This window comes from Apteryx mantelli, chromosome 1 (genome assembly GCF_036417845.1).
Source record: "Apteryx mantelli isolate bAptMan1 chromosome 1, bAptMan1.hap1, whole genome shotgun sequence".
Lineage (NCBI taxonomy): Eukaryota > Metazoa > Chordata > Aves > Apterygiformes > Apterygidae > Apteryx > Apteryx mantelli.
In genome coordinates this window covers 154767669-154794747 of record NC_089978.1, presented here as the reverse complement: position 1 = coordinate 154794747, position 27079 = coordinate 154767669, and the positions used below count along the sequence as shown (strand labels likewise).

Below are 27079 nucleotides of genomic sequence, written 5' to 3'. Positions count from 1 at the left end.
TCAGTCCAAATGAACAGCTTTCTAATAACAAAGATGATTTTAATATTGCAGCATCCTGTCTCCACAGAGCAGTCAGTTAATTATGAGGTGTGAATAAGGAATATGTTTCACAGTGCCTTGGCAATTTTCTGAGTTCACTGATCTGTAAACAAGATTATTCCTTAATAGTCCTTCATCTCTGCCATTATTACACAATGATGTTCAACTTTAAATTAAATTAAAAATGATCATCCTTAAAGTTTGTTGGGCCATGGCTGATCTTTTGAGATTGTTTCCAGGATTAACTCTTTTTAAATTGCTTAGTTATTTGGGGAAGAGAGGCTTTTCTGTAGGTCTTGCTGCATTTTTCAAAGACCATACTGCAGTAACTTCCCACTAAGAAATGAAAATTCGACATGTTTTTCTTTCTTTCCTTTCAAAGTCCCTGACACCGTCAGACAGACGATGTCTTGGGAGGAAGCTGCCTCACCAAGGTACATGAAGCTTTTTACAGTGCTTTTTACACCCCAGGAGTGAGGGACTAAATTTGGTACCCGAATGCTAGCTGTCCAGCATGGCTCTGCCCCTGGCTCTCAGGCAGTTTGTATGGGAGGAAGATGACACAGGCTGTTGGTGCAAAGGTGTCACACAGCTTTGCTATTTCTCAGTGTTATGCAGAGCTGCAACTGCTTGAAGACATTTTTACTGTTATTAGAACTGTCTTTGAAAATTTTCAAATTTTATGGTCATCTAATCTGAGTTAGAACATGGTGCAGAAGGCAGAACTTCGTCTAGGAATTACTGCATTAAGCCTGAATTTCACTTTGAGCTATAGCACATCTGTCAATGAGGCAGTGCAGCCCTGACTTTGAAGACTTGATGTGATGGCGTATTTGAGGTATTCTTTGGTGAATAGTTGCAGTGGTATACTATTCTCGCTGTTAAAAATGTGTACCTATTTCTAGTCCAATTTATCTAAATTCATCTTTCACACACTGCATCTCATTATGTTTTTTTCTATTAGATTAAGCAGAGCTCTCCTAACTGAAAGTAAGTTTTGCAGGCTATGGTAGTTGCATTTTATTCTTCTTTGAGATAGAGAGAAAGGCTGAGCTCACTAAAGAAGATGTCTGCCCAGCAGTCACTGCTGCGATGCAGCTCAGGTACTCATATCCGAACAAGTTTCATATTAGGTAGCTTGGATCCTGCTAATAATATATCTGCAATGCTATGGAGCTTGGAGTAGGTGAAGCAAGCTATCTGAGCAATTATCAATGGCTTTTTATATTTTTTTCCTTAATGTCATGCAGGATTGTTTCAAAACACTAAAATGCAGTGAATTTTTGCAGCATAAAATTTACATAATGTAAAAACAAATACTTTGCAAAGTAAAAAAAGTAGATTAGAGTAAAATTAGCTTATCTTTGATGATAAATTCCTATGGGGCAAGAATGAGATCTTCCCATGTGTTTGTACGTTTCAAGCACAACAGTGTTTCAATCTTAATTGGAAAATTAGTCATATGAGGAGGTGCACTTGATACTGCATCTGCACACACAGATGACATTTGGATGGGGCACTGCCCTTGATCTTGTGAGCATTGCTGTGGAATCCTTAACGACTGCGAGTGCTCAGAGGCTGGATTTGATCTTTTGTCTGGAAGGACTGTGTGAGTGAAGGCGTTATCTTTAAAATACTGTACCGAGCCCTTGTTCACCATAGTAAAGTTGGAGAAAGGGAGTTGGAGAACATTTGAGTAGATCATCTTTTCTAACACAAGATTGTCCCTCACAATATACTTTCTAGTGGGTTTTTATTCAGTCTAGTTTTAGAAACAAGACAAGATATCTTTATTTCACACTCACAATGTTTCATAATCAGGCAGTATAATTCAGAGGGTGTCAGGCAGTATAATTCAGAGGGTGAAAATGCCTGCTACTGAATTGCTGTCAGTCTTACCTAGAATAATGTATAGGAAACTCTCAGGAAATCAGGAAAGCCAAATATTGACCTATGTTGATGATGTGTCATTTGTGAGATTTAGTCAGATTAATGGACAAGGTAATATGGTTAATTTGCTTGCAGGTTCAGTGTTTAAGAAGATACAAGATCAGATCATCAGCATAGTTACTTTGTAACAGCTGAGACGGTGGCCCAATTGTCAGACTGTTCCATGGGTACCATTATCTTTTATATACCAAGTTTCATATTCTTGCATTTCATTTTCTTAAGCACCTGTCATTACCTCTTCAGAAATCCCTTACAAATTAGAGGTGCAGCTTGCATAACTGAAGAGCAATTATTGTTCCATTACCAAGTAATGAAGTGCACACTTACGTGGTAAGAATTATGACTCCAAATATGATAAATTCAGCAAGAATTCCAAGATAATTTCTAATGTATTTTCTACCTGCAAATTGTCAGTTTATATTTTAATAGGTGGCAGATCTAATCTGATCTGATCAGATCTAAGGTCTAATACATTCTTTAGGAAATATTAGGCAAACAAATGCATATGTGAGAATCAGCGTGAAAAAAGGGAGCTGTGTCCTTATCAAAATCAAGAGAGGTGTTTTGCATCATCATGAACAATGCCTCTCTGGCATTACCCAGAGTTTGATGTTTTTGACTTCTGATTTACTGTGGTGGTTCAGAGCACGTTGTAGTGTGTTATTGGCTACCTGGTGGTAATTCTGCTGGGACATGAAAGAGGCTTCTGGGGACACAGGAGTTCTTGGATTTCAGTATATTATGATTGTCCCCCAAGTAAGTAGTAAGACTTTAGTTTTTGAATGGATAAAGTTGCAGGGCTCTTGAGTGAGTCCAGATGGCAGCCTAAGGACTGCTTTGTGATGTTTGATTCCTTTTGCGGTCATTTGAAGTGGTAAGAGTGCTCTGCCATTTAGGAGTGACTTGTCTCCTCTCAGGCTCCCAAACATTGTGGTTTTTAAGCAGGAAATGATTTTGAACGTTTAGTCCTCATATTTAATGCTTTTTTGAGTAGAGCTTAGTGTGATGATCACGACCTGCTAATCCCTCTAGCAGAGTCCCACAGTAACTGGGACACATAATCATGATGATTACTGGGTCATTGCAACTGAACAGCTGGTGTCGATTGCTGTAGCTCTGTTTGAATTCAGTAGAGCTAAGGTTTCCATGTCTCCGTTATTCCCATGACAAGAGTCAATCCCCTGCAAGCTTAGTGAACGGGATGGCTAACAGCAAGGACCTGATCGGCTCTCTAAGCCTGGCTGTGGTCATGCAATATATACAAGCTGACATCTGTGGAATTCTTCTCTCCTCCTTAAATTAGTCTTGGTGTATTTTTGAACATTAATGTTATAAGCCTTTTCCAATCTGTTAATGCTTATTTCCTTCAATAGCTTGTCTGATGGGAGTTGCTGTGCCTTGAGCAGAAAGAGATGTATACTGTCTGATTTATTAAAAAACTAAACAACCCTGAAGATAATCTGCAGGTGATAACTTCTTAAAGTAGTGTCTTTTCCTCTGTCAAATGAACATGAGATGGTGAGGGACTACCGGGTTTATCAAACACAGTCATCTGTTACCATCAAAACGCAATTATGTAATCCCAGTTGTAAACTGGCTCGGTACTTTCTTGAGTCCACTTGGATCATCTCCATGGCTCTCTTTGGAAGGCTGTCCCCCAGTATAAGCAGTTTGCCTAGAAAGCTTTCTTTTCCCAGCCTAAATTCCTCAGTGGCCAATTTATTCCCAATTATTCTTGTGTTGATGTTGTCTTTTAGCATGTGTGCATCACTTTCTGTCTTTCTTCTTTTCTTTGTGTGTCTGCATGTTTTATTGTGTGTGAACACATGCATGTAAAGCTAAAGGAGTCAAACCAGGTACAGAACTGGTGTTACTGTGTGAGAACCTAACAGCAGGTCTTTATTTCATAAGTGTTGGGGAGGGGAAATTGCCATTCTTACTGGGATTTTTCTGTGCAAACTGTGTGGGTTGAAAAGACTGAGAGTCTCCACAGAAGCTGCCTTCGCTTTTGTCAATGAGAAGGGTATGTTTGGAATGCTTATTTTTAATTTTATTTTTATTTATTTCCTTTGGTCAAATGCCATGAAAATCTCAGCAGCTTCAATAACTTCATGCTTTTCATTCTGACTTGCAGCCATTTGGAGAAAGCATAGAACAAAAAAAAAAAAAAAAAAAAATCAGCAACTGGAAATGCATTCGATAAAAAATATACCACCAGTATCCCCACCAAATATGTTTTAAGTTCCCTTCATAGGAGAGTGAAGCAATAGAGAACATCCTGCTATGGCTTGGCAACTGCAGAACAAGGAAAATGAAACTGAAATATTTTAGATGGTAGCTCTTGCTTATGCCTTGTTGCACACTGGTGCAAAACTGGTCTAAGTGAGATGAGAACCGAACCCTAGACTTAGACTGGACCCAGGATTTAAATGCCAACACTTTCCTTTCATTTTAGTCAAGAAACTTGTTTCTTCTTGCTTTCCTCTGGATTCCCAGAGTCATTAGTCACTGTTGTATCAGGCCTTTTGGAGACTACAGCTCCCTTTTCATGAGTATGCTGTAGACTTCCTTTGCCATGCGTATGGAGTGCTTTTTGCTCACTGCATGAAAATCTGAATGATTATGTGAAAATGATGTAACTTGTAAGCAAAGATGGTATGACAGTTTAAAAAAAGATGATCGTCTTTTCTTTCCTGGCATTGTACTTCCCAGAGAAAGTTTTGCTCTCTTTGCCGTGGTTTTCCATCAGAGTCAGAGTGGTGTGAAGTCCCACGGAAAGAGTGCCTTTACCCAGCAAGAGTGACTTGCTCTTTTTTGGCCAGACAGTTTAAAAGGGCTGCCTTTGTCAGGAGTAGGGTATGCACTTCTACCACCTCTGTCTCCTTTGGCGGGTGCGTAGGCATAGTTGTCTCAGTAACCTGTCGAGCAGCAGTCTCGGGGACTGGCTGCAAAGCGTGGCTCTCCAGATCTGCAGTAAAAAGCACTCGTTGCTCAGCCATGGTACCAGCTCTTTTTAACTAACGTGAAGGAAAAAAAAAAGGAAAGAGGAAATAACTTGAAACTGTGTAAATTAATGTTCTGAAGTGTTTCTGGTTCAGAGGAGACAAAATAAACCAAGCATTAGCTCAGATATGTGGTGCTTAGCTCCCTCACCATCCTCTGACAGCAGTGTGAGGTGAAGAAGGCATTTAACACCTTTCAGTATTGGCATCAGGAAGAAACTGAGGCTTCTCAACACCTCCCAGTACTCAGGTAACTTTAATTTCCTGAAAGCGGAGGTAGGAATGTTGTCTTTCCCCTCCCCTCTCCCTGGCAGACTGTGGAAGGTGAATTCCTTTGTTTTGGAAACAAATTTGATTTTAAAATGCTCTTTTCCATAACAAAATAGGCTGTGTGGTAGGGCCTCTGGACTTAATGTGAGGGTTGAATGTGTCTGCGGTAAAGCAGTGCCCTTGGCGTCGGGCAGTAAATGGCTCCATGCGTGGATGCCAGGGCTTCCTGCTCTGAACGGACACTACGGTACCAGTTATGTCCTGGGGTACAAAGAGCTAAAAATGTGCAAGTGTGAGGGGGTTCAGATTTCCTTTTCAGTTTTTCTGTTTGCCTGGTTTGGTAAAGTCTTTTATATGGGGCTATTTATGTTAAGAAAAAGAGAACAGATGAGCGCTTAAATGGCTAGGAAGCTAGATAGCTATGCTCCTTCATTTCTTCTGCTTTCTTCCTCCCTCCTTCCCCCCGTGCTGTTATAGCTCTAGATTGCTCAAATCAAAAGGATCTCTGCTCAAAATGTGTGTTGGCCTTTTAAATGAAAACTTCTTGCATTGTGTGGTGAATTGCGACAGCCCGTCCAAGGGCATCCTGTACCTTGACCTGTTGCCTTCTTGAAATCATTGTCGTTTTGCTGTTGAACTCTCAGCTTTCCAGGCTGTTCTTTTGGTCCGCAAAGCTACTGATCAGTTACTGCTTACCGAGAAGCTAGTTTTTGTTGGTGTTATTTTTAATGGAAGTCACCATACCCAAAACAGCAAAAAATGCCTGATGTGAATTCTAGTCCCCTTTATTTAACTTTTTAGCCTGACCATGTTGATGGCATGTATTAATGGCTTACCTAGTATTAGTTCACTCTGATGGAATGATGTTTATGTATTATGAAGTCATAAATGTGTGCTATTCAGCAGAAATTAAATTGTCAGTTTAGTTCTACTTTTTTTTTTGTCCATAAATTCGTTAACCAAATGGATGTGTATTTATGGATTAGATACCTGATGTAAGAAAATGTTCCCAGAGGACTGTAAGAAATTAATACATATAGACCATGTTGCAAATTGCATTTAAATAGCTGTTGCCTTCATTTTCCCACACTTGAGTGGAAAATCATGCTGCAGACAGAAATAATGATTCTGATAAATCTTGAAAGAAGTACAGATGAGGCATCATTATAATGAGATATAACAATTAGCAACTGCTTTGTTTCATATGATATGGATGGTATATTTTGATGTGGCAATTGTGTAGGTGTGGTGAGAAAGCAAGCAAAGGCAAGAATTAAGAGATCTGCCTCTTAAATCCCTGTTTTCAATCCAAAGCAACCTAATTTTGCACAGTAAAAGCATCATCTAGTAAAAGCACTGACTGGGAGATAAAATGCTGGATTCTGCTCTTCCTTCCCCACCTCTCTGCCCTCCCATTTGGTTTTCTGTGTGACAGTTGGTATGTTGTCAAATCTTTTTGTGCCTTTTCTTCTATTTTCCTTGCTGTGAAACAAGGATCCATCCTTACCCCCTTCTCCTTGCTGTGTGAGTTTTAATTAATGCTTTTGCAATGTGTGTTAAGATCCTTGGACAGCGGTGCAATTTTGGCAGTAGTTCAGTCTCCTGGAGAAAAGTGTGTGCCTTACAGAGTCTAGAGGGGAAAAAAAAAAGAATCTCACAGGCTTTTAGGGTTAAAAATAGACAGTGAGGTTAAAAAAAAGTTAGGTTAAAAAAAATGCTTTTCTTTGACTCCTATACTCTGAAGCTCTAGACTTGTAACCACAAAGTTTTTAATAAATAGGGTGTCTTTCCTCCTGGAGTTGGGAGTTATCCCTGTTGAAGTCTTAGGAACAATGTTCGTTTTGCACTGTTTTACCTCCCAAAAAATATATACTTGTGTAGCCTTACCCTTTGCTACTTCCTTCTGTGCACAGAAATCAAAAGGAACTTGACAGTTCTTAATTTGGCTGAGGCGCATCCTTTTCTAAACAATCAAAAGTAACAGAAACCAGAAAAACCTCTGGATCGCTGTCAGTCCAAAGTGGGATGAAGATCCAAAATGCATCCCCCATATTCTGAGCCATGGCTGTCTATCTCAACTCTGTTAATCACTGATATTAATGCTTTGAAACAGGTCTCCGTTTCAGATGGTACCATGGTGTTGAGTCATAAAATCGTCAGTGGGACAATGAAATAATTACCAAATTCATAATGTTAAACCCAAATGTAACAAAAGGTTTGTTTGTAAGGTGCCGATGGGAGGCTGTTGTAGTGTGCCATGCTTGCAGGCAGCCAGGGCTCCTGCGATGCCTCTGCCAGCACAGAGCTTTTGAGGGACAGGCACACGCAACGCAGAAACGGCAAATGTTGCAGAGCTATGAAATAGTCTTGCAAATTTTGTGTAATGGTATGTATTGAGAAGTCCCGAAGAAAAACTTGTTGGTCAGGGCTTTTTTTAAAGCCATTATTCTCATTAGGGTTTTTGGTGTTTTTAGGTTTTTTTGCATGATTGGCTTGACTGAAGTGACTGCTTACAAAATACATTCATGCAAACAAGGGAAACTGATGTTTTGTGTTAAAAATGTTGAGAGCCACATTTGCAGCTCCTGTGAAACAGCTTCTTTTTGGGATTGGTTCTACGTTTTCCACATTTACTGAAAAAACTGGCCATGAAGCAACTTGAGGACTTTTAGAAGGTTAGATAACTAGTACTTCTGAATAAAGCAGGGAAGTCGTTCAGGATGGAGAGCCCTGTGTTGCAGTTTGACAAAATGTTAACTTGCTGGCAAAGATGCATTGTACCAAATACAATCACTAGTTGCTTTTTTGAAAGCACAAGGAAATTTGCATCCCATGTTCTCCCATTTCATTTCCAGTGGTGATATTGTTCTTAACTTTTCTGTGCTAGATATTACTTTAAATTCTTTGGTTTAATCCACACTGCCATTCTGGAGGCCAAGTGCTTGAAACTTCTCATACGAAGTATGACCACGAGCTAAGTTTCTGGAGAGCCATCTGATAATTACTGTAGACTGTGGGGTGGGCAGCTTGGTGACGTACAGAGGGACACAGATAACGGCTATCAAAATCTTCATCTCCAAGAACAAGCCAAGCAGCCCGCTGCTCGCTCAGTTCTGCAGTGATTTTCTAGAGATGGATTCGCAGATGAAATTCGATAGCTGCGGGGCAGTCAGGCGCTCTCCTCTCATACCAGAGATGTGCAGTCCCAAAGAGCCTGTTTGAATTCAGCATCTTGGTAACTGTCTGGTCTCTGGGTTTTGGCTAGAGCAGATGACTGAGGTATGAGTGCACTGACCCAGACAATCTGCAAGCCATAAAGCAGATATATCCCCCCCCTTGTTTTTCCACAGTTGTCTCTGCCAAAGTGCTGTAAGAGTGGCTGGCACTGGGGGCTCTGGATAAGCTCTCCTCTGGCCTTTTCATTACTGGCTTTAAACATGCGTTACCATATCAACTTTATTTTTAATGTTATTTTATTTTTCCCTGTCAAGAGACAGTCTGTCTATGTGCTGCTGTTGAAAGATGACAGACGCTGTTCCATTTGTGAATCTGGCTCTTTGACTGACCCACAGAGCGTCAAATGAATAGCTAGCTCTCTGCTTTTTGAGCCTCTGCAGCACTTTTTTTCCATCCAAGCTGGCATTGGTTGCTTGGAGCTCAAGGACAGGACTGCCAGCATGGTAACGACATCTTGCACTCTTTTGCCCAGTAAACACCAGACCCAAAAGGTGTTTTACTCCATCGGTAGCCCTAATTATTTTATTAGAGCCAGCAAAACTTGTCACTGTGCTGTGTCTGGACAATGTGGATTTTGCAGGAACTTTTAGACTGAGGGAGGTTAGCTCCCTCTGTAGTCGATGGAGAGAAAGAGGGTCCCAAGGGAGTGATTCAGAGGAAAGGATAGCTCTGCATTTCACCTCTCCTCCCCTTTCTCTACTGACTAAAAGAGGTGTCTAGAGGGGCTCATTTCCCTTGGCAAAACTTAGCCTTGTGACTATCCCCTCTGGTGCTACTCTTCTCATGGAGGTTTCCAGCAGCTGTCACCAAGATGTTAGTATGCGGCTTGGAGCACCTTGTTTCAGGAGAGGAGATTGATCCATCAAGCTCGCAGCGTGGTTCTCCTGGCGATAGTTACACGGGAAGAGCAAAGAGTATAGGAGAGAGCGCGTGCTCTCCAGGGTGCGAGAGTGGTGATGTGTCTGCACAAGCGTTGTAAATCCCGAGCAGTGGGTTGGTCAGCGTGAGGAATGCTGACCGGACACGGATGAACAGCACCCAGTGGGATTGTCTCATTCTTGATCAAGTGCTGGCCGTGTACCAAGCGTTGTTTTAAAAAATAGTAATAAAGAAGTGGAAAGAAGTCATGGTTCCTGCCATGAAATCAGTGAGAGGCTGCTGTTGACAGAAATGAAAGTGGGATTGAGTCCGTAAGGTTTCAGCTTCCCTTTCTTTAACTTGGGGGATGCTGGTATTATTATTTATATCAGGTGTGATCTTGCAGAGTCAGTAAGAGAGAAAAAGAAATGGAAATAAGAAACTTACCTGGCACATTAGGCTTTTAAAAGTGAGTTTGTGTGCAGTTGTTTTGGGGGATGGTTGGCTGGGGTGGGGGTATGCTCTGGCGCAATACAGCCCTTATTCTGTAGATGTTACTGGAGAGGCATACCAATTAGAGAGGATCCCAATTATACGTCCTGAAAATACATACATGGACACCCATGTTCGCATCTGGTCAAAACTATGGAGTTGGCCATAAGCCTTGCTCTGCTCAGGCAACAAGTAAAGTGCATGAAGAGCCTCTGTGCAACCAGCTTCGCCATAATGTATGCTGGGGAGATAGCAGCAGCTGCCAGGCTACTAATCCCCTTCCCGAGCAGATGAGCAGCAGCGGGAGGAGCCTCCAGTCTGCGGCCAGCACAGGAGCTGCCAAAATGAGAGCACGGCTCATGCCAGCACAGAGCCAGAGCAGAGTGCAGCCTGCTGACCTTGGAGAAAGGAAGGAGCAACCAGGTGCTCCCCTAACTCCCAAAAGAGCAAAAATTCATTTATTAGATTTGTCCTAATTTAAAGAAAAAAAAAATTGGACATACTAAAAAGCTTTGATTAAACCAGAATATTTTTTCATTAACCCTAACCATCTGCAAAAACAAAACAAAAATAAAGAAGAAGCATTTCTCAGTCAGCAGACTGGTTTGTGCCTATTTCAGACATTTTCTAAATAAGAAATGTAGAAGAAGCGTTCGACTGAACAATAGTCGCACATTTTCCAGGGGCAAGGTAGAAAGAGGAGATGAGTAAGATGCTGCCCCTGCTCCCAGCCAGCCTGGATTGCTGGGACGTGGCCCATGCAACTCTAAAGGCCACAGTGGCCTTTTTCTATAGACCTCGCAAAACTGCTGTTTGGGGCAGGCAGAGTTATTTGCAAATCTAGCTTGAAATAACCAAAAAGTTTCAACTGAAACAAACATTTCCTTTCTTTAAAGGCATTTTAGAAATTTCACTGCTTTCCTGTGAAACTATCAGTATGGCATATATAATATCTGTGTAACAGAAAGGGAAAACTAAACTAAGTAAGCAAAGAATCAGCTCCTGTTCTCTTCTGGAAGTGCTGTTTCACCCAACAGTAAAAGCCTTCTTTTGAGACATGGCAGAATGGGTTCAATTTAGCACTTTTTATGAGGGGATCTGAATTGCATCTCACCTGAGTGCCTGTCTGCTGTGGTCAGAGGAACTCTGGGTAAATGGCATTGCTCTGTTTCCTCCCTTGATATTGCTCATTTTTGTAAAAGATTGTAGGAGACGGTCTGCTTCCTTAATCCATATTTACATACAGATGCAATAACCTCCCTTCCCTCTCTCTATCTCTCCTCTTCCTCCCTCCCCCTCCACCTCTCCAAATTAAATGTTTGAGAATGAATTAGGAGCTTTGCTTCATGCGATGCCTATAGCACTCATGGCTGACCTTCAGGAGTTTTTTTTTTTTTTCCTTGAGTATGTTCATAAGGAAGCCAAATCATTTAAACCAGCTGGAAGATCCCCTAACTGCTACAGTTCTATAATCATTTCCCTCCCAGCTTGTAAAACTGGCTCTCTGCAGTTTACTGCCAGGCCCTTTCATTGCAGACTGAAAAAATAAAGGTCTCCAAGGACCATGTGCTTCTCAACTCTCCTACAGATCGATTGGATCAATTTGCCTCTGTGTGTTTCAATGTCTCTGTCCTAATTCTGGAGAATGTCACTCTGGCATGTTGTCAGGTGGCTGTTTGCAAAGGGCACACAAGAAGTGGAAACTTCTGGATCTGATCAGGGCATTAAAATAAGCTCATTAGAGGTTAAAAAAAAGTGTGGGGGTGGTACAGTGGGTTATTCCTTTGTAATAGGTACCGGTGAATCTGACAGAATTTTTCTTTTTTACCCAAGGTGACCAGCCTCTGGGGTAATGCAGCACGTATGGTTTGGTCAAGACTTTAAACTCATGCAGATGATTTGTAGTGATTTCTTAATATGAGTTTTATTAAGTTGCCTGAGGCACAGTATGTTCATCAACATTTTGACTTGGTTCACTCCACCCATCTTGTAAAATTCTTCTCTTTTTGGCCTTTGGGGAAAGTGCTTTTTTCTGTCTTCTCTGTCATAGCCCTGAGCTATCAATTCAAGAAAACAAAAGTGAAGCAGGAGAAATAGCTTTACTCAAGTAAAGTGCACTTAGACAAGTTTGTGCTCTCTAGAGGAAGCTTTGATGAGCAGCAGCCACCTAAAGTAAACTTAGTGCTTCTCTGCTCAGAAAATACAGTAATAAAACCCCTGCCCAGAGCATGCCTTTTCAGCCAGCTGTGCAACTTTGGCTTAGAAACATGTCACCAAACAGGAGCAGCTCTGAAACGGAGCTAGTGTGTAGTACTTGTGCCTATCTCACTGACCACCACAGCAGCAACATGTGTTGACTAAATTTAATAGAAACTGCTATTGTTCCATTGCTCCATTCTTAGAAATGTGGGATCAACAGGTTGAACTTGATTTGAAAGGTTAGGCTCTCAATGAAGATGTACGACTATTCTCTTCCAAAATGCCCAGCCTTACTCCTCAGTGGGAGATAGCAGCACACAGACTCAATGCTCGCTTCGCTGGGCTCCACGGTCTCGCAGTAGCTGCTGGAGCAGTCCCCAGTGTCCCCATTGGCATGGGTTTTGCCTCTGCTTCTGGCCATTTACTCTCTATCAGTCCATCATTCTTCAGTGAGGGTATTGCTTTCTTCAGTTTCCTTAATTTTCATTTCTGGTGATCAAACTGAGATAGCTAAATCAATACATTTGTTTGGTATTATTCTTAAACTCTTTTATTTTTCTCAAAATAATCTTCATTCCTTAGGGTATGAGGGCAAGAGTTACTCATAGTTAATTCAAACATGTTTCTTGTCCCTCTTCCCATCCATTTTACCACTTAAGAAACTTCAAATAAAAAGCACAAAACATTGCAGGGAAAGAGTTTTTTGGAATAAGTAAAACATTACTATTTCAGAAGGTTTTTCCTACCATGAAGTATTTTGGGAAAAGACTCTTTTCCCTGTCTATAAATAATACATATACATTTCATCTGAAAGTTTTTGCAATGTTTTGCAAACAGACAGTATTGACACCTTCATTTTTGAATTATGTTTTAAAATATTGACTTTTTTTTTTTTTTGCCCTACAGCTCAGGTTTCTGTGATTTGTTTTTGTTTAGCTTGTGGGTATATTGGAAGCTTTACTTGTTTAATTGCATTTTAACTGCAAGAGTGTATGTGATTGGCACTTGGAACAAGTCTTTATTTCTCTCAGAATGTTTGTGGAATAACAATTCTGATTGCTATGTTACGGATGTAACATTTAGTCAATAACTCAAATAAGGAAATAATGTCAGCTGTTTGAATCCTGTCTTGGTTGGCAATATAACCCACAGTGGCTGATACATTTTTTTTAAATCACTCAACAAGGGCCTATTTATTATGTTTAATGATAGGATCAAACAAATGCAGTACAAATATTAAAGGCGAAAAAGAAAAGAAAAAGAATTAGTATAATGAAAAGGTCTGTTTCTTGTGAGCAAATTTATGCAAGAGTCTTTAGATCATCTTTGGTAAAACTTTACTTCTCCTGGGTCTTCTATATAAATAAATTTTGGAGAATCAGTTCTCTTTTCTTGAATTGAATCAAATTGCTGTGAAACTGAGGAGCTCAGGCGGCCCCTCCGCTCTTTCCTAGCGGTGCTCCTTTCAGCCTGCAGGGTCCCAGCTGTGTCCATGGAGCCCATGGGCTCCCGCGAGCTACCCTGGGCTGCTCTCGCAGCTCAGGGCCGCCCTGTGGAGCCTGTACCACTCTGCAGTCACGCTGGGCCTTGGCGCCTGCGCCTCTATCAGCTCTTTCTGATACCTCCGTGGCCCAGACAGGACAGCTGACCTTGCTCTGTCCTGGCGACGATGAGCACGGAGCCAGCGGGGCAGCAAGCCGGTGAGACGGCAGCAACCACACCGTGGCTTGTCTGTGTCATGGCCAGCATGTCCTTCTTGCCTGAGCACCAAGACTGGGATCCATGTCCAAACCCGGGACAACGCAGTCCTGTTGCAGCACCTATGTGACCTATTCAACTGCATGTGCCTATTTTATGCTGTCTAGTCCCTTAAAAATGAGCAGGCATGGTTGTGGTAGCTCAAATATTGCTTCTCACCTTTCCCCTCCTCCATCAGCTTTGTCTTCTTGTCTGGGCATCTGCACCATTTTTGGTCAGATCCCATCACTGCCTAGTGCCGACTACCAGAACGACCCAGACCATGGCACTGTTGGAGGGTAATGAAGCCATGCTTTGGACAAACTTCATGAAGTGTTTCCATGCATTTACCTCAAGCCGAATGGGTGACAAGCCTTCTAGTGACTGGTTTCTGGGGAAGAGAGGCTATCAGTTGTGTGGGAATGTTTGGTTATCCTTATAAATTGCATCTGAAAATTACTAAGTGTCAGCTCCAGTCCCATCCCATGAAAGTTTCAGAGGATGTGTTATAGGCTGTTGCGAAATCCCTATGGCAGAAATTACTTGTATTTTTGGCTAAGTAAAACCTCCTGTAAGCTTTCTTGTGAGCAACTGGGCAGGATCTTTCATGATTGCTGGGCTTTTAAATATAAGAATTTAAACCCACTTCTGTAGAGGTAGGAGACTACAAAATGATGTGGTTTTCTTGCTATTACTTATCCTTGAAAGCTGCCAATGCAGTTCAAAGTGAATTAAAAGAATAATTCAAAAGATTTTAGGGACTAAAACAAAATTGGAATATTTGCAGCTTTATTTTTCTGGCAATGGATGAGACTGAATTGTGGTCAAAATAGGATAACATGTAATTATTTTTTCTAATTCTGCCAAGTTTCAGAATTATTCTTTTATTGATGTGATTTTGGCTTTCACCATTTATTATCTATTTAGATGATATGTAAAGAATAGCTTTGCAAAGGAAGTCTGTTTAAAGCAAGGCACTGATCTTTACTGGCTGTTGCAGATTTTAATATTTATTTTTTAGAAATGAACCCTGTCATACCAGAACCATGAGTGTCTGTGATGAAAGAATTGGTACAATTTTTTAATTGAAGAATTTAATGATTTGTGTGTATATGATTGAGTGGGAAAGTGACAGAGATGAAAGTTGTTGGAAGTGTATTGTTTGGTATCTCATGCCAACAGTAATAGCACAAGCACAATTTACTTACAGGGCTGCTGGCAAAAGAAGTCATGTGCTGCCAATTTTTGAATTGTTTTCTTTCAGATTCTTTCTGTGTTGCAGTATAACTTTGGCACTGAGTTGCATTTGATTGCAAACATCAAAAAGTTTTACTGAAAGGATACCATCTCTGAAGAATGAACTATTTTTCTTCTTCACTGTATTGCTATCAGGCTTGTGTCATTCATATTTAGAAAGAACAAGCTATTTTTGAGGCTGTTAAAAATAACATGCTGTTTCCTAACCAGAAAAGAGTAAGGAAGTTTTTTACCATTTATTTTGTATTTAGACATGGCTGGGACATATTTAGAGATTGCTTTATTTAATCTGACAGAAGCAAAGGGGCATGCTAGATCAAACTGTCAGATTAGGATTTTTCCAGAAAGGAAATACCTTTTTCCTGAAGTATTTAGCATTGACATCTAGTAAACTGCTTCTTAAATAGCTGGTATGTGGGTTTCATTTTGATGGAAACATTTGTGGAAAAAGGGCCAAGCTTCAGTTTTAAGACACTGAAAGTGAATTTAGTGTCTCTGCCACCAGTATTTTTGACAGTAAGTCTGGATCGAAACCATGGCCATCGCTTTTCCTTTCCATCATGCAAATTTGATAAAACCCTTGGTGTAAATGAATGGATTATACACCTTTTAATTGAGAGAGTCTTCAGGAGAAGTCATGCAAGCTTTTCTGTCTTCATGAGTGTTTTTTGTAAGCAAACTTGTTGCTGTTGCAGTAATACCTTGTATACTAGCTCTTGCACAGACATGTCTGTATAGTGCCAAGTTTTCTCTGCCTGCTCCCCTGAAGGCACTGCTAACACTGTCCTTTAACCTAGCCCTGTCCTTTAGAGTTTACTGCCCCAAGGCAAAGGCAGCTAAGGGAGGAGGAGGAGGAGGGAAGACTGACAAATGCGTGAATGCCACCCTAATTTATTCCTGTCATTTCTTCTCACTTGTTCTCTCATTATCACTTGCTGTTTGGTTCTAGATGTCCATAAACTGGTCATGGACATTAAAGCTGATAACTCCCCATATGTTCTCTGCTTTACTGTCCTGAAGGTCCACAGCCCCTCTGCCCCATCACTGCGGTTTAATAACTCCTCCTTTTTCCACACTGTTATCTTCAACTCAAGGATTCAAACTTGGCATGGGTGGGGTTTTTCCTTCTCCAATTAAGTGAAAAATGTGAGTTCAAGCTGAACTTGACAAGTAGTTTCAGATTACAAGTAATTTATGGAAGAGTTAAAGAAATTTCAAAACAAACCAATTTTGAAATAAAGCAATATTTCTTTCAGGCTATATTCACAGGGAATTAAGGCACTTATTCCCCCCCACCCCCTGACTTCTTTGCAAATTGTGCCAAAGCCTCCTTCTGAAACCAGCCTTTGGCTTGCCAGTTTCACTTGATTTAACAGAAATGCTTGCCTAAAAAACCTAAAACATTATTTGACTCTCAAAGCACTGCAAAAAGTTATCCTTTGGGGTCAACCCAAAAAGAGACTTGAAAAGTGGAATTCAGTTTGGCAAACGTAATGTTTTTAAAAATCAGGTATTCACCCTGGCTGAAAGGGTGAAAGGCTCAGCTGTGAAATTTCCTTTCTTCCCATCCTACCTCAAATCAAAGTCTTTAGTTGGACCAGTAAGTTATTTACACTCTTTAAAGAGCTGTTTCAGGAGCTCTGCAGCTTGGGACCAGTTGAGCCTTGCCCACCCCTGTGCTTACTATTGGCTCCTGCCACTTTTCTTAGAGCTGATCAACAGAGAAGGTGCTGGGTCTTTTCTCCTTGAGGCAGGGACCTCATCCGCTCCCTGTGTTGTCTGGTAGCTGTGGTGAGGGCGGACATATCCAGTCCTGCCTCCAGGCTGGGTGGTTGGGGAGCCTTCCTTTGCTGGACATATCTTCTGGTGAAATATGTTCCTGCTCACTGAGTTGCTACTGCATTTGCTGGTGGACTGTTGCCGGTGCAGTGCCACGTGTTTGTCCATGTGGAGTAATTAGACTGCTGAAATGTGTTAGTGTCTTTTTTTGTTCTATTCTTTGTGCTGTTTTCTCCTTCCTTACTCGATCCTTTTGGGGACTTGATTTGAATCCTAGACAGTTCACTGTTGTTAGAAGTTGTCTGTATTATTTCCTGCTTTGAGATGTGTATCTTTCCTCTGCTGTACTAACTACAGGCGGCTCACTGCAAAGGAACTGCAGATCTCGCAGCCATTGATTTCTGCACTCTTTCTCTGACAGACTTTACTGATGAAGGGGATTTCTTCTTCCTCTTCTAGCCTATTGGAAACTTTTGCCATTTCTCTCTCTTTCTCTCTCTATTTTTTTTAAGTTTGCTGACTGGGTTCCCAGGTAAAAACAGCAGCAAAAAGCTAGGGCCCTATTCCCTAATTCCACATACGTAATTTTGAGTCACCACAGTTTACTCCTGTAAATAAGCAGAATACTTGGACCAAAGTTTGTATTTAATGGCATGAAACACTTTATGGAGACATGAAAGTAATGCAGCAGCCCTCCACATCTTCTATGTTTTTTATTTTTGTAAATTTTTACAGTGCCACTTGCTTCATGGGGACACCTAAATAATTTCCCCTCAGAAAAATGGAGCCTTGTGCCCTGCCAGGGCATAGTGGGTCTGCACGCTCCTGGGAAATCCTCTGCAGCCCCCTTGCCAAGCCTGGCTCTCGCCGAGACTGAGTTTGGCCCGTGGGCATGCCACTGCTTTTGGGGGAAGGCTGTATTCGAGGACTGCCAGCTCTCTTTTCTACACAAAGACACAAAGGCAGTTGGTCTGTAGGAGTCCTGGGTATCCTCCGTGATTTCGGGTCCATCTGCTCATGCTAGATTGGTGAGGCAAAAGCACAGCTGCTTTCTTAAGCTCAGACTCGCTGGGGAAGGCAGACTGCTTCCTGCCTCCAGCGCCACAGTTCAGCTCCTAAGTGCTCACTGGGGACACGAGCGAACTGAGCTCCAGTGGCAACAGATTTCTTGGATACCGCTGCTGGATCTTTGGCAGCAACAGATGTCTGAATATCTCCCTCTATCTCCATCTTTCTCTTCCTTTCTCTGCAGTCCTAGCTTCTCTTTTCTCCTATCGCTATTTTCCTAGTGCCTGCTATCCCTTCCTTCCATTTTTTTCCCTTTTTTGCTTGTAATACATACTCCTGTAGCCTCTTCTCCAGCCATAAGTTTTCAGCCCTCTGCAGTCTGAGCAAATGATTTCCTCCAGATTGGATACTAGCATTGCAGGAGAGAAAGTCTCCTATCTCCGTTGCTTTGCCAGGAGCAACTGCAAGGAGAGTCTGATGCTGTCCCTGCAAACTCCTGCTAGATCATGCTAGAGATCTTGGAGAAGTGATTCAAATCCTTAGTGAGCAGTGCAAATGGAAAATTTCCCCAGTGGCTTGTACTGTGCCTGAAAGTGGAGTGAGCTGTCACTGGAAGGATCAACAGCGTATCTCTGCAGTCCCTCTGCTAAATTCAAATCCCTGCTCTAAAACGTGGAACTGCGGAAGTTTTCTCATGGTTGCAAGAGTTTGTTAACATGGGCAAAACAATGGTTTTCTCTCTAACTGCTTTTTCAGAAACGGCCTAATTGTTTTAGCTGAGACTTTCAAGGCAAAAAATAAATTCGACTTGACACAAACTCCTGGAATGGAAAACTTTCAGCCTGAATGAACTGTCAAAGCAAACAAGCTTCTTGTCAAAAGAGCAAGTAGCTGAAAACAGGGGCTTATAACAGAATGTGTGGAGCAGCCAAAGCCTAGGCATTGCTACCAGTGTGGCTTTTAATGCAGTTATTTGAAATATCTCTACACAAGCCCTTAATTGCTGTAGGACAGGGAATCACCAGCCTCATGTGGATTTCAATGCCTCAGGTATGTGTGATACAGAGGAAATAAAATGGCTGAAATCAATGAAAGTTTTAAATTGCGAGTGCTGCGCTTTGGTTTCCTGAGATCTGGCGGAAGGTGGCCATGCTTTGATGAGGTCTTATTTTTCCTGTTAGCCTTGCCCCACCTTGTCTACTCATTGCATCAGTGGAATGTCTGGTATGACAGGAAGCCCTTTTTCATCTTCTTGGTCACGTCTTTGATCTGTTAAGGGTATTCTGTTAGTTTTTTGTTTTTTTTCTTCTCCTCCTCTCTTTCTCTCTCTCTCCTTCCATTCTCCCTCTTCCTTTCCCTATTCCCTCTGCTTGCACCCTGCACATAAAAAGGTATGCATTGCCTAAAAGAACATAAAATGGCCATAAGTGGAATCTTCTTCTCTGATATATATGCCGACATAGTTATGCGTTGCTCCACTATCCCTGAGAATCCTGTAGAAGGCAAAAATACAAAACTTGTGGTCACATCTGAAAATGTGTGTGAAACGTATGTGCCATTAGCAGTGCAAGCAATTTAAAACACTTGTGACTTTCATAAAATCTTTCCATGGCCCTTTAAAGCATCAGTAATGCAGCTTTCTGTTTGTATGTATTTATGCATGTGTGTCTGCGTGGGTAGTGGTGGCTGGAGTTTAAGGCTCTCCAGGGAGATAAGGGGCAAGGATACCACACATATGCTGCAGGGAAAGTCAAGACTACTCATAAAGAGGAAAGCAGGAGGGCTTTTCTTTCTTCTCACTTGCAGAGGCTGTAGCTATGACTGATATTTTATTTCCCTGCATTGACAGATATTTTAAGCAAGTTAAAAATCCAGACGTGTCTGGAATACATTGGTTTTTCTTCTTTTCCTTCAATTTTTTTGCTCCATGATGGATTTCAGCTCTAGTTTTCTCCCTGGTGTGTCACATACACTTGCCCCCGATGGCTGTCCTCGAGAAGGAGTAAGGTGAAAAGATACTTCTCCAATATAAGATGTAGCTGGCTGGAAAGATTATGAGGAAGCCATTTGTAAGTAGAAAAAGTAAGGATGTTCTCCACAGACAAAATATGGCTCCTGTAAAAATTTTGCATTCCCAAAAGGGGAGTCTGCTTAATTGCTTTGGAATTAGGTGTGTATCTAACCATGATCTAACACTTTGAAATTCACCTGGAATAGCCCCTTCCAAGTTTAAAAATGTCTTGATTAGAGGTCTCTTACTGCCATTGATCACTAAGAATAAATTAACAGTTTTAAACTCATCCTTTTAATGTTTACCTTAATATTAGGGATTTTAAAATGTTATTTATAAACTGGCATTTGCTTGGAGTTGGATCTGTTTCCTGAGAAGCCTACCATCAGCATATAAATGGGATCAATGATCTTCTCACAGCAGAGCAACCTGGGCAAAGCAAGCTCTCGAAACACCTGAGCTTATTCTGCTGCATGCTCACCTTGGTCTTCTAGATGTCCTCAAGGGGGGAGCATCCATCCGAGGGGTTTGTTTGCTTTTCTTGAGAAAGCTTTCAAAGAGAAGAGGAAAGCGAGTTCACATTTTATACCAAAACTGAGTCTGCTACAGTGTGGGATAAATGTGCTGCTGATACCTGTTTGGGATAGCTTACAAAGTCGTGGCAATTAACTGCAGCTGAGGAGCTGTCCTGTTATTTGCTGTAAACTCGAGATGTCGTCAATGTTAAAGGCAAATTAAAAAAGCTGTCTGCTCCTTAGAGAAGTTTGTTTTGATTAACACAAAGTCCATCTGGTACCAGCAAAGTTTACATTCCTGTAAACTGCATGGTATTGAGTTTTACTAGGCCACCTACCCTGCTGTCTTCAATTATAACATCTCCGAATGCTCTGGTGATGTAATTGATTTCAGGATGAGCTGTGCTTTTCAGGAAGCCAAAGCTGTCAAGTATCTGTCTTGGCCTCTGTTCGAACTGTGTGAGAGAAATCCCTGCGTTATTAAGCATTTCTTGGATTTATTGTTTGTTGTGATTCTGGTTGCTTTAGGGAGTATTCCTGAAGGGCTTTTAAAAGATAGCAAGTAGCCAATTACACGCTGTTTCTCTTTGTGGGAAAGCTGGCACCAAGCGGAGGTTCAACCGCTGTCCAAATGTGCTCTTTTCACACTCGTTTAGCAAACCTGGCCATCTGGATTTCCTGCTCTAATTTTATCTTTCCATTATGAAAATCCGTGAGACCCACACATCTTGAAATGTTCACCTTTCTTTACACTCCGGAGGTAGCATTTTGGTGCATGGAGCTACTGTCAATACAGTTTTCTTACATGTGTCCCACGCCTGCTCTCATGGGGGAACGCGCGCGCGTGCGTGTTTTGGCTGGGGGAGCCGCATTGCGATGCTCGGGGTGGAGCAGGTGATGGGGAGTGGTTCCTGCTAACAGCGGGCTGTTTGGCAGCCTTGCGTGGCTCGCAACTGCGCAGAAACCTGACCTGTAAATGACTTTATAAAAGGCAGCTGTCTTAAACAGGTATAAAACAGTAAAACATTTGTAATAGTAGTTTCTTCGATTAGCCTAGGTAAAGTACAAAATAAAGGGGTTTGTTGCCTGACTTTGTTTTTAAGGTGGCCTGAGCGAAGTTCAACCTAGTTTTGGATGCATTTGCAAGCTGCAATTTTACATGTATATGATGTGCACACGGAGTGTCACTGACATTAAGCAAAATTCCTCTTCCAGGTGCCATTTGCAGTTCCTTTGAATTTAATACTTAAATGGTGTATCGTTCTTTGCCTACACCAGACATAAGAAAAATAATTTCCTAGTTACCTTTCCTGAACCAAGCAGTGGCCTCCATAAGGTACTCAGGAATACCACATGGTTCTTGTCAAAACAATACCTTGATCCACTGTGTGCAACCTGTATGTTTATGCTGCTTGTGCAGATTGATTTGATGGGCAGACAGCTGGATTACAAGCAAAGAGCAATGTTATCTTTCATGGTTTCCAGGCAAGCTTCATAACAACAGTTTCCTTAAGATGGAAAACTTTTACTTCTTGATTGAATGGCCATGGAAAAAATTTCTTGACTGAAGCTGCCAAGTGGTAAAAGCATTTGCAGAAAGGATCAGAAAGTTCAGGGCGCTTTGATCTCGCTTGCTTCACCCATTCCCAGTTATCTTTCTCTTCCATTCTGGTGCCTTTGTACTTGCTGCTGATCGTTCTTCAGTGCAGAGCGGTGATTTGCAATTAGTGTCAAGGTTAGAGGGTGGGTTTTTTTGTTTTTTGTTTTTTTCTTTTTCCTTCCTTCCCCTCTTCTCTCTTAGATATGCTATCACGGCACAACTTAGAACTGTGAGAGACCAGTTAGGATTTTGAAATTAACTTTGACTTGTAGATTAGCTGATGCCTTGAACTGTGTTTGGTAACATGCATAGTGCTGTACTTGCTGCAAGAAAGGTGTGAAAATGCTGCGAACATTTTAGTTATTCCTAGGCAGACCAAAAAAAGTCAAAATCAGAATGTGTAAAGAGGAAGCTTTCCTGCACTTTACTACCAAGGATGAAAGAACAACTACTGCCTTCCATTTACATTTATTTTCCATCTTTAATTTTCTCCTCAGGCCAGGCTTGATGGAGAACAAAGAGATGGCAATGGTGAGGGTTCCTGGTTGGCAGTCTTTAGATCTAGATCAGGCTCCTGTTTTACAAGCCCTGAAGCACAGAAGCAGTTTCCAGAGCATCAACAGTCTAAAATGAAGCTTAACCTTCCCACTGAATTGCTTCCCCCTCAAATAGCATGTTGTTTCTAGCAGTTGTTCCAGCTGGAACATCTTTGATGCAAATTGGGGAACTTTATCTGTTAAATGCTAGGTGATCTCTACCAGGAATGTGCAAAGTGGGGTCTGCCTGTCTCCCCATCCCTGCAGTCGCTTCCTGGGAGCTTATAAGTTGCATGAATGTGTGTGGCTGTTCTGGAGGGTGACAAAAGACATGGCCCCAAGACGATGGCAGCTTCACAAGTTTTTCACTGGTCCAAGGCATGGAGGTGATACAGTTTCTCAAGGACAAAGTTGCCAGACTTCTTAATATTGGTAAAAGTGTTCCTCTTTCTCTAAATGAAGTCTTGGAAAAAGCTGAGCTGTTCTGGCTCCCCCTTCTTCACCTCCCCCCCCCCCAGCACCTATTTGTAATGGAAATTTTCAGCCCAAAGTGTTACAGTTTGTCAAAACTACAAGCAAGTGAAAACAGGTTCCTTGTAACAAAAAGAGTCAGGCAACATGAATACTAGAAGGCACTGCCCCCCTCCACCCATAAAAATATAAACAAAATGCAACCTAACACTTCTGTTCTTACTAAAATTCACAAGGGGGTTGAGTTTCATAAAATGTTCCAATAGGGAACAAAAGACCAGGGTTTGATCCAAATGCTATTAAACTCGCTGAGAGTCTTTCCCTTTGGCTCCAGTGGATTTTGGAGCAGGGCCATGGTGAATGCTTGAAGGCCAACCTGACCTTTCATGGAGACTGAAAACTGAAAACTTAGTTTCATCTCGCTTGTACTTGCTGGAGCCTGATTAAAATCAGTGGGAGCTCAAAAACTTTGTACTTTGCAGAGTTCAGCCCTTGAAGACTAATCTGACATTTAAGTTAGATTCTGTGCTTAAATGTCAACATTTGTAAATAAGTAGACACCAAAGACCTAAGGTCATTCGGCTTTCTTTACAATATATGGTTTGGTTACTGAGTTTTAGGTATGACACTTACAGAAGTTTTCTGAAAAGCAGTTATTTTCTAGAGAGCACCCAGATGTACTTCTTGTTAAATTCTAACTCTGTTTCATGCCGGCTTTGCCGCTACTGCTTCTATTTGCAGCGTAATCTTTTCTCCATCTTTCCATGGTGACCAGAATTGCAAACTTCCTACTACAGAAATTTTGAACAGAAAGCCAGATATTAAGGATTCTTGGCAACATTGGGAAGTGTTGCAATCTTCTTTTTTCTAAAGATTTAAGGGGTAGAAGTGGTCAGATGATAGACTGTATTGAGGAATCTAGAGAGGAAGTAAGGTGTATTTTATATGCTAGACGTTCAGGAAAAAATGTATGGCTTGCAGAGCTAACTTATGTGCAGGTTGTTGTGATTTGTTCTGTAGTTTTTGTAAATCTTATAAATGGACTGTCCCAGGACAGATGACTTTTACTGATTGTATGTTACACAGAGGAACCTACAAATATTTCAGTTCTGTATTTATTTTGTTTGCTTGTTACTTATAACTGAAAATTATTTGTCAATTTTTCAACAGTTGTCTAGTTTCTCTTGGCTTAAAATATTCTCTCTCTACTTTCTTGTCATCTTATTGTCTTTTTCTGTATTTACTTCTTTATTTTTGTTTCTTATCACTTGTTTTGCGATGACAAAAAACTGTAAGGTTCTACAAAGTGAAATTATGATTGAATTAATGTCATAGGGATGGTACCATTTGTTATGTTAAAAAAGCTCATTAGAATTTGGGAAGTGCTTTTGCCTTATATTAAACTATATCTAGAGCCAAAACTACATATTTCAAAATTATTTTAATTTTACTCATTGAGAAACAGGACAGTTTTCATGAATGCTTTTAGAACAATAAACTACCTGTGTGTCTGACTTGTTGCTGTTAATTATCGTAGCACTCTGTCAGTTGACTTGTAATGGAACTTATGTGCGTAGAATATACTTTTAGGAAAAAATGCTTAAAACAAGTTCAGTTCTACTAGACCGTTCTTCCCTTCTCTAGAGACCGAGTAGAGAGCTGGGAACAAGGAGTTTTTGCATTTTAATCATGGCCTGAAATTGAATTGCTCTGTTTGAGTGACCTTTTAAAAACGTGTCTCAATATATTCTTCTGGGAAATCGGAGACAGCAATCTTAGAGAGACACACATGGGTTTTTTATAAGGATTAAGAAGTTAATTGATGATTAAAAAAAAATTTTGGGGGGGAAACTGCAGTGTATTGTGTTATGTATTATTTGAAATATTCTCAGTATTTTACCGGTGTAATTAAGTCACATGGAAAGGGCTTTGAAGAATAGAAGTGATAACCATTTATTATTATAGCAAGTTAGTTTAGGGTGGTTAAAACAATGCACAGGCTTTTTTTTTCCCCAGTTTGAAAAATGAGTTATTGTTCCAAAGTATTTCAATAAATATTTGTTCCTTATATTTCAGCTACCTGACTGCAAATAACAACCAGAATTTCTTGTATACTGCAAGGCCATTTTTAAAGAGAGCTGCTTTGGTAATAAGCTATGTAAGTATGGATGGAGTTGACCTTGTATTTGTGTACATGTGCCTAGAATGATAATTGTCTGGTTGGATCCCACAAGAGTCAGAAAGCTGAGATGGTGGGCCTTAACACACAGTCTTGGGAAATAGTCTAGAAAATTTCGGCTGGACAGAGACAAGAATATTGCTATGTTGTATTTTCAGTTCAAATTTTCTTATAATTTATTAGTGGTTGTCATTACAACCTTGAAATCATCTGCAAGTATTTCTGGCCCTAAATATGGGGGGAATCTGTAGCATTGAGCTGACTGGCAAATACTGACTTTTCAATGGCACGCTGCTAGTTTCAAAGCAGGCTCACTAAGAGTCACAAGAAAAGCTCTGCCTTCAAATACCTGGTGCTTGGGGCACTCCAAGCAGGGCTTCACAAATTGCAGGAGGAAAAAATGGACACCAGCAGGAGCCTGCTGGATGTGCAGCTCCCTGTGCTCCTCTGTAGGCCAGATCCTCTTGTTCATCTTGCAATGACCAGTGGTTCCCAGGAAGGCGGTGAAGTGCCAGCCAGCAGAAGCCCTTTCAGAATCTAAGGTTACACAGTATGAGAAAGATCAGTGGAGCTTGTCCTTAGACCTATGCCAACATGAGTGAATAATGGTGGCTTTTAAGACATCAGCCCTGTCTTTCCCTCTGTATTTAGGTAGAGGTTGATGGCAAAACTCTGTAGTTGGAGTCACAACAGGGTGACAGATTTGTCCTTCAAAATCCTGCTTGTGCTGTGGGTAGCCTTGATATGCCAGTTCCTGTCAGTAATGTGCACATGAGCAGGATGGGGACAAGCATAGCATGCTGTCTGTGAGAACTGGGATGTTCATCACTTGGATACTCATAGTCTTCTAGATGATGTTGAGAAGACTAGTGCATTCATCTGCCATGGAGGGTTTTGTTCCAAAGCTCTCCTGGACTCTGCGCCATAGCGAGTGCATATGAGGTGGCTCATGGGGGGGAAATGGGGACAGCAGTGCTGGGGACTGCGTAGGTCTAGAAAGTCAGGGGTAGGTTCTTCCTCCCGGGCAGCCCACTTGGCCTCCTGCCCATGTGAGCCCTGGGCACTGCCACTTCCCCTTCCTAGCAGCCTCAGAGAGTCAGGAAGATGAACAAGGACCCCAGGGTTGAATTTTGCCACCTGAAGGATGCTTAGGGTTGCAAAATTGAAGTTTTACTGTATGCTCAGAAGCAAGTCAGCTAGTGGTTTAGTCAAAATAAGTGAGCTATCAAAAAAAATTTTGCTGGAGGCCTTAGTTCTTTAATAGCATATTACTAAGCTAGATGTTCTTCTTTGAAGGTGATTCTCGTTTTGTATTTCCGCCTCTGGATAATGGGAGGATCCATGCCAATGTTTTCAGAACAGGACAATCCAGCTTCGTTCTCACCATATTTACTGACAAGGTACAATACCACTAATCAAAAAAACTTTTGCAAAGTGTAGTCTCAATGTTATTTTTTTCCTAAACTAAAATGTTTTACAGATGGCGAATGAGAACTTGTTTTGTTGTGTTAACTTAATTGCTTTTTATTGCTCTGTCTAGAATAGAAAACAATCAGCATTATTTGAACCCTAAAGCATGTTCCAGTTCCTGTAGAATTATGTTACATACGCTTGCTTACTGAAAACTGTGGTTTTATTTTTATGCAAAGCCCAAAGCATATAATTTAATTGTCTGAGCACAGACCTAGAAAGCCCAGTGACTAAGGCCTGATCCCAAACCTTAAAACTGATTCCTTCTGAGATATGAGACACAAGCGTTCAGTCTTTGCTTCAGATGAAGCTTGTATAAGAAGAGGGTGACCATGCCTCTTAGTGGAATATTGATGGCTTATTAGTACTCTGAAAGTGGAAGGCAAGATCCAAGCAATGCCTGTTACTGATGTAGTACTACACAGTTCTAGCTGAAAGTAGAATGGGCTGCCAGGAATTAATTAAAAAT

At 41.2% G+C, this 27079-nt stretch overlaps 1 protein-coding gene across 1 annotated transcript in view; it reads left to right on the top strand.

Annotated features, from left to right (window-relative positions):
- TMTC1 (transmembrane O-mannosyltransferase targeting cadherins 1) overlaps positions 1 to 27079 on the top strand; it is a 146772-nt gene that overhangs the window by 33468 nt on the left and 86225 nt on the right. Inside the window, exons 6-7 of the mRNA XM_067289858.1 lie at positions 25038 to 25119; positions 26437 to 26540. Coding sequence (XP_067145959.1) covers positions 25038 to 25119; positions 26437 to 26540 — 186 coding nt within the window. The remainder of the gene's footprint in view (positions 1 to 25037; positions 25120 to 26436; positions 26541 to 27079) is intronic.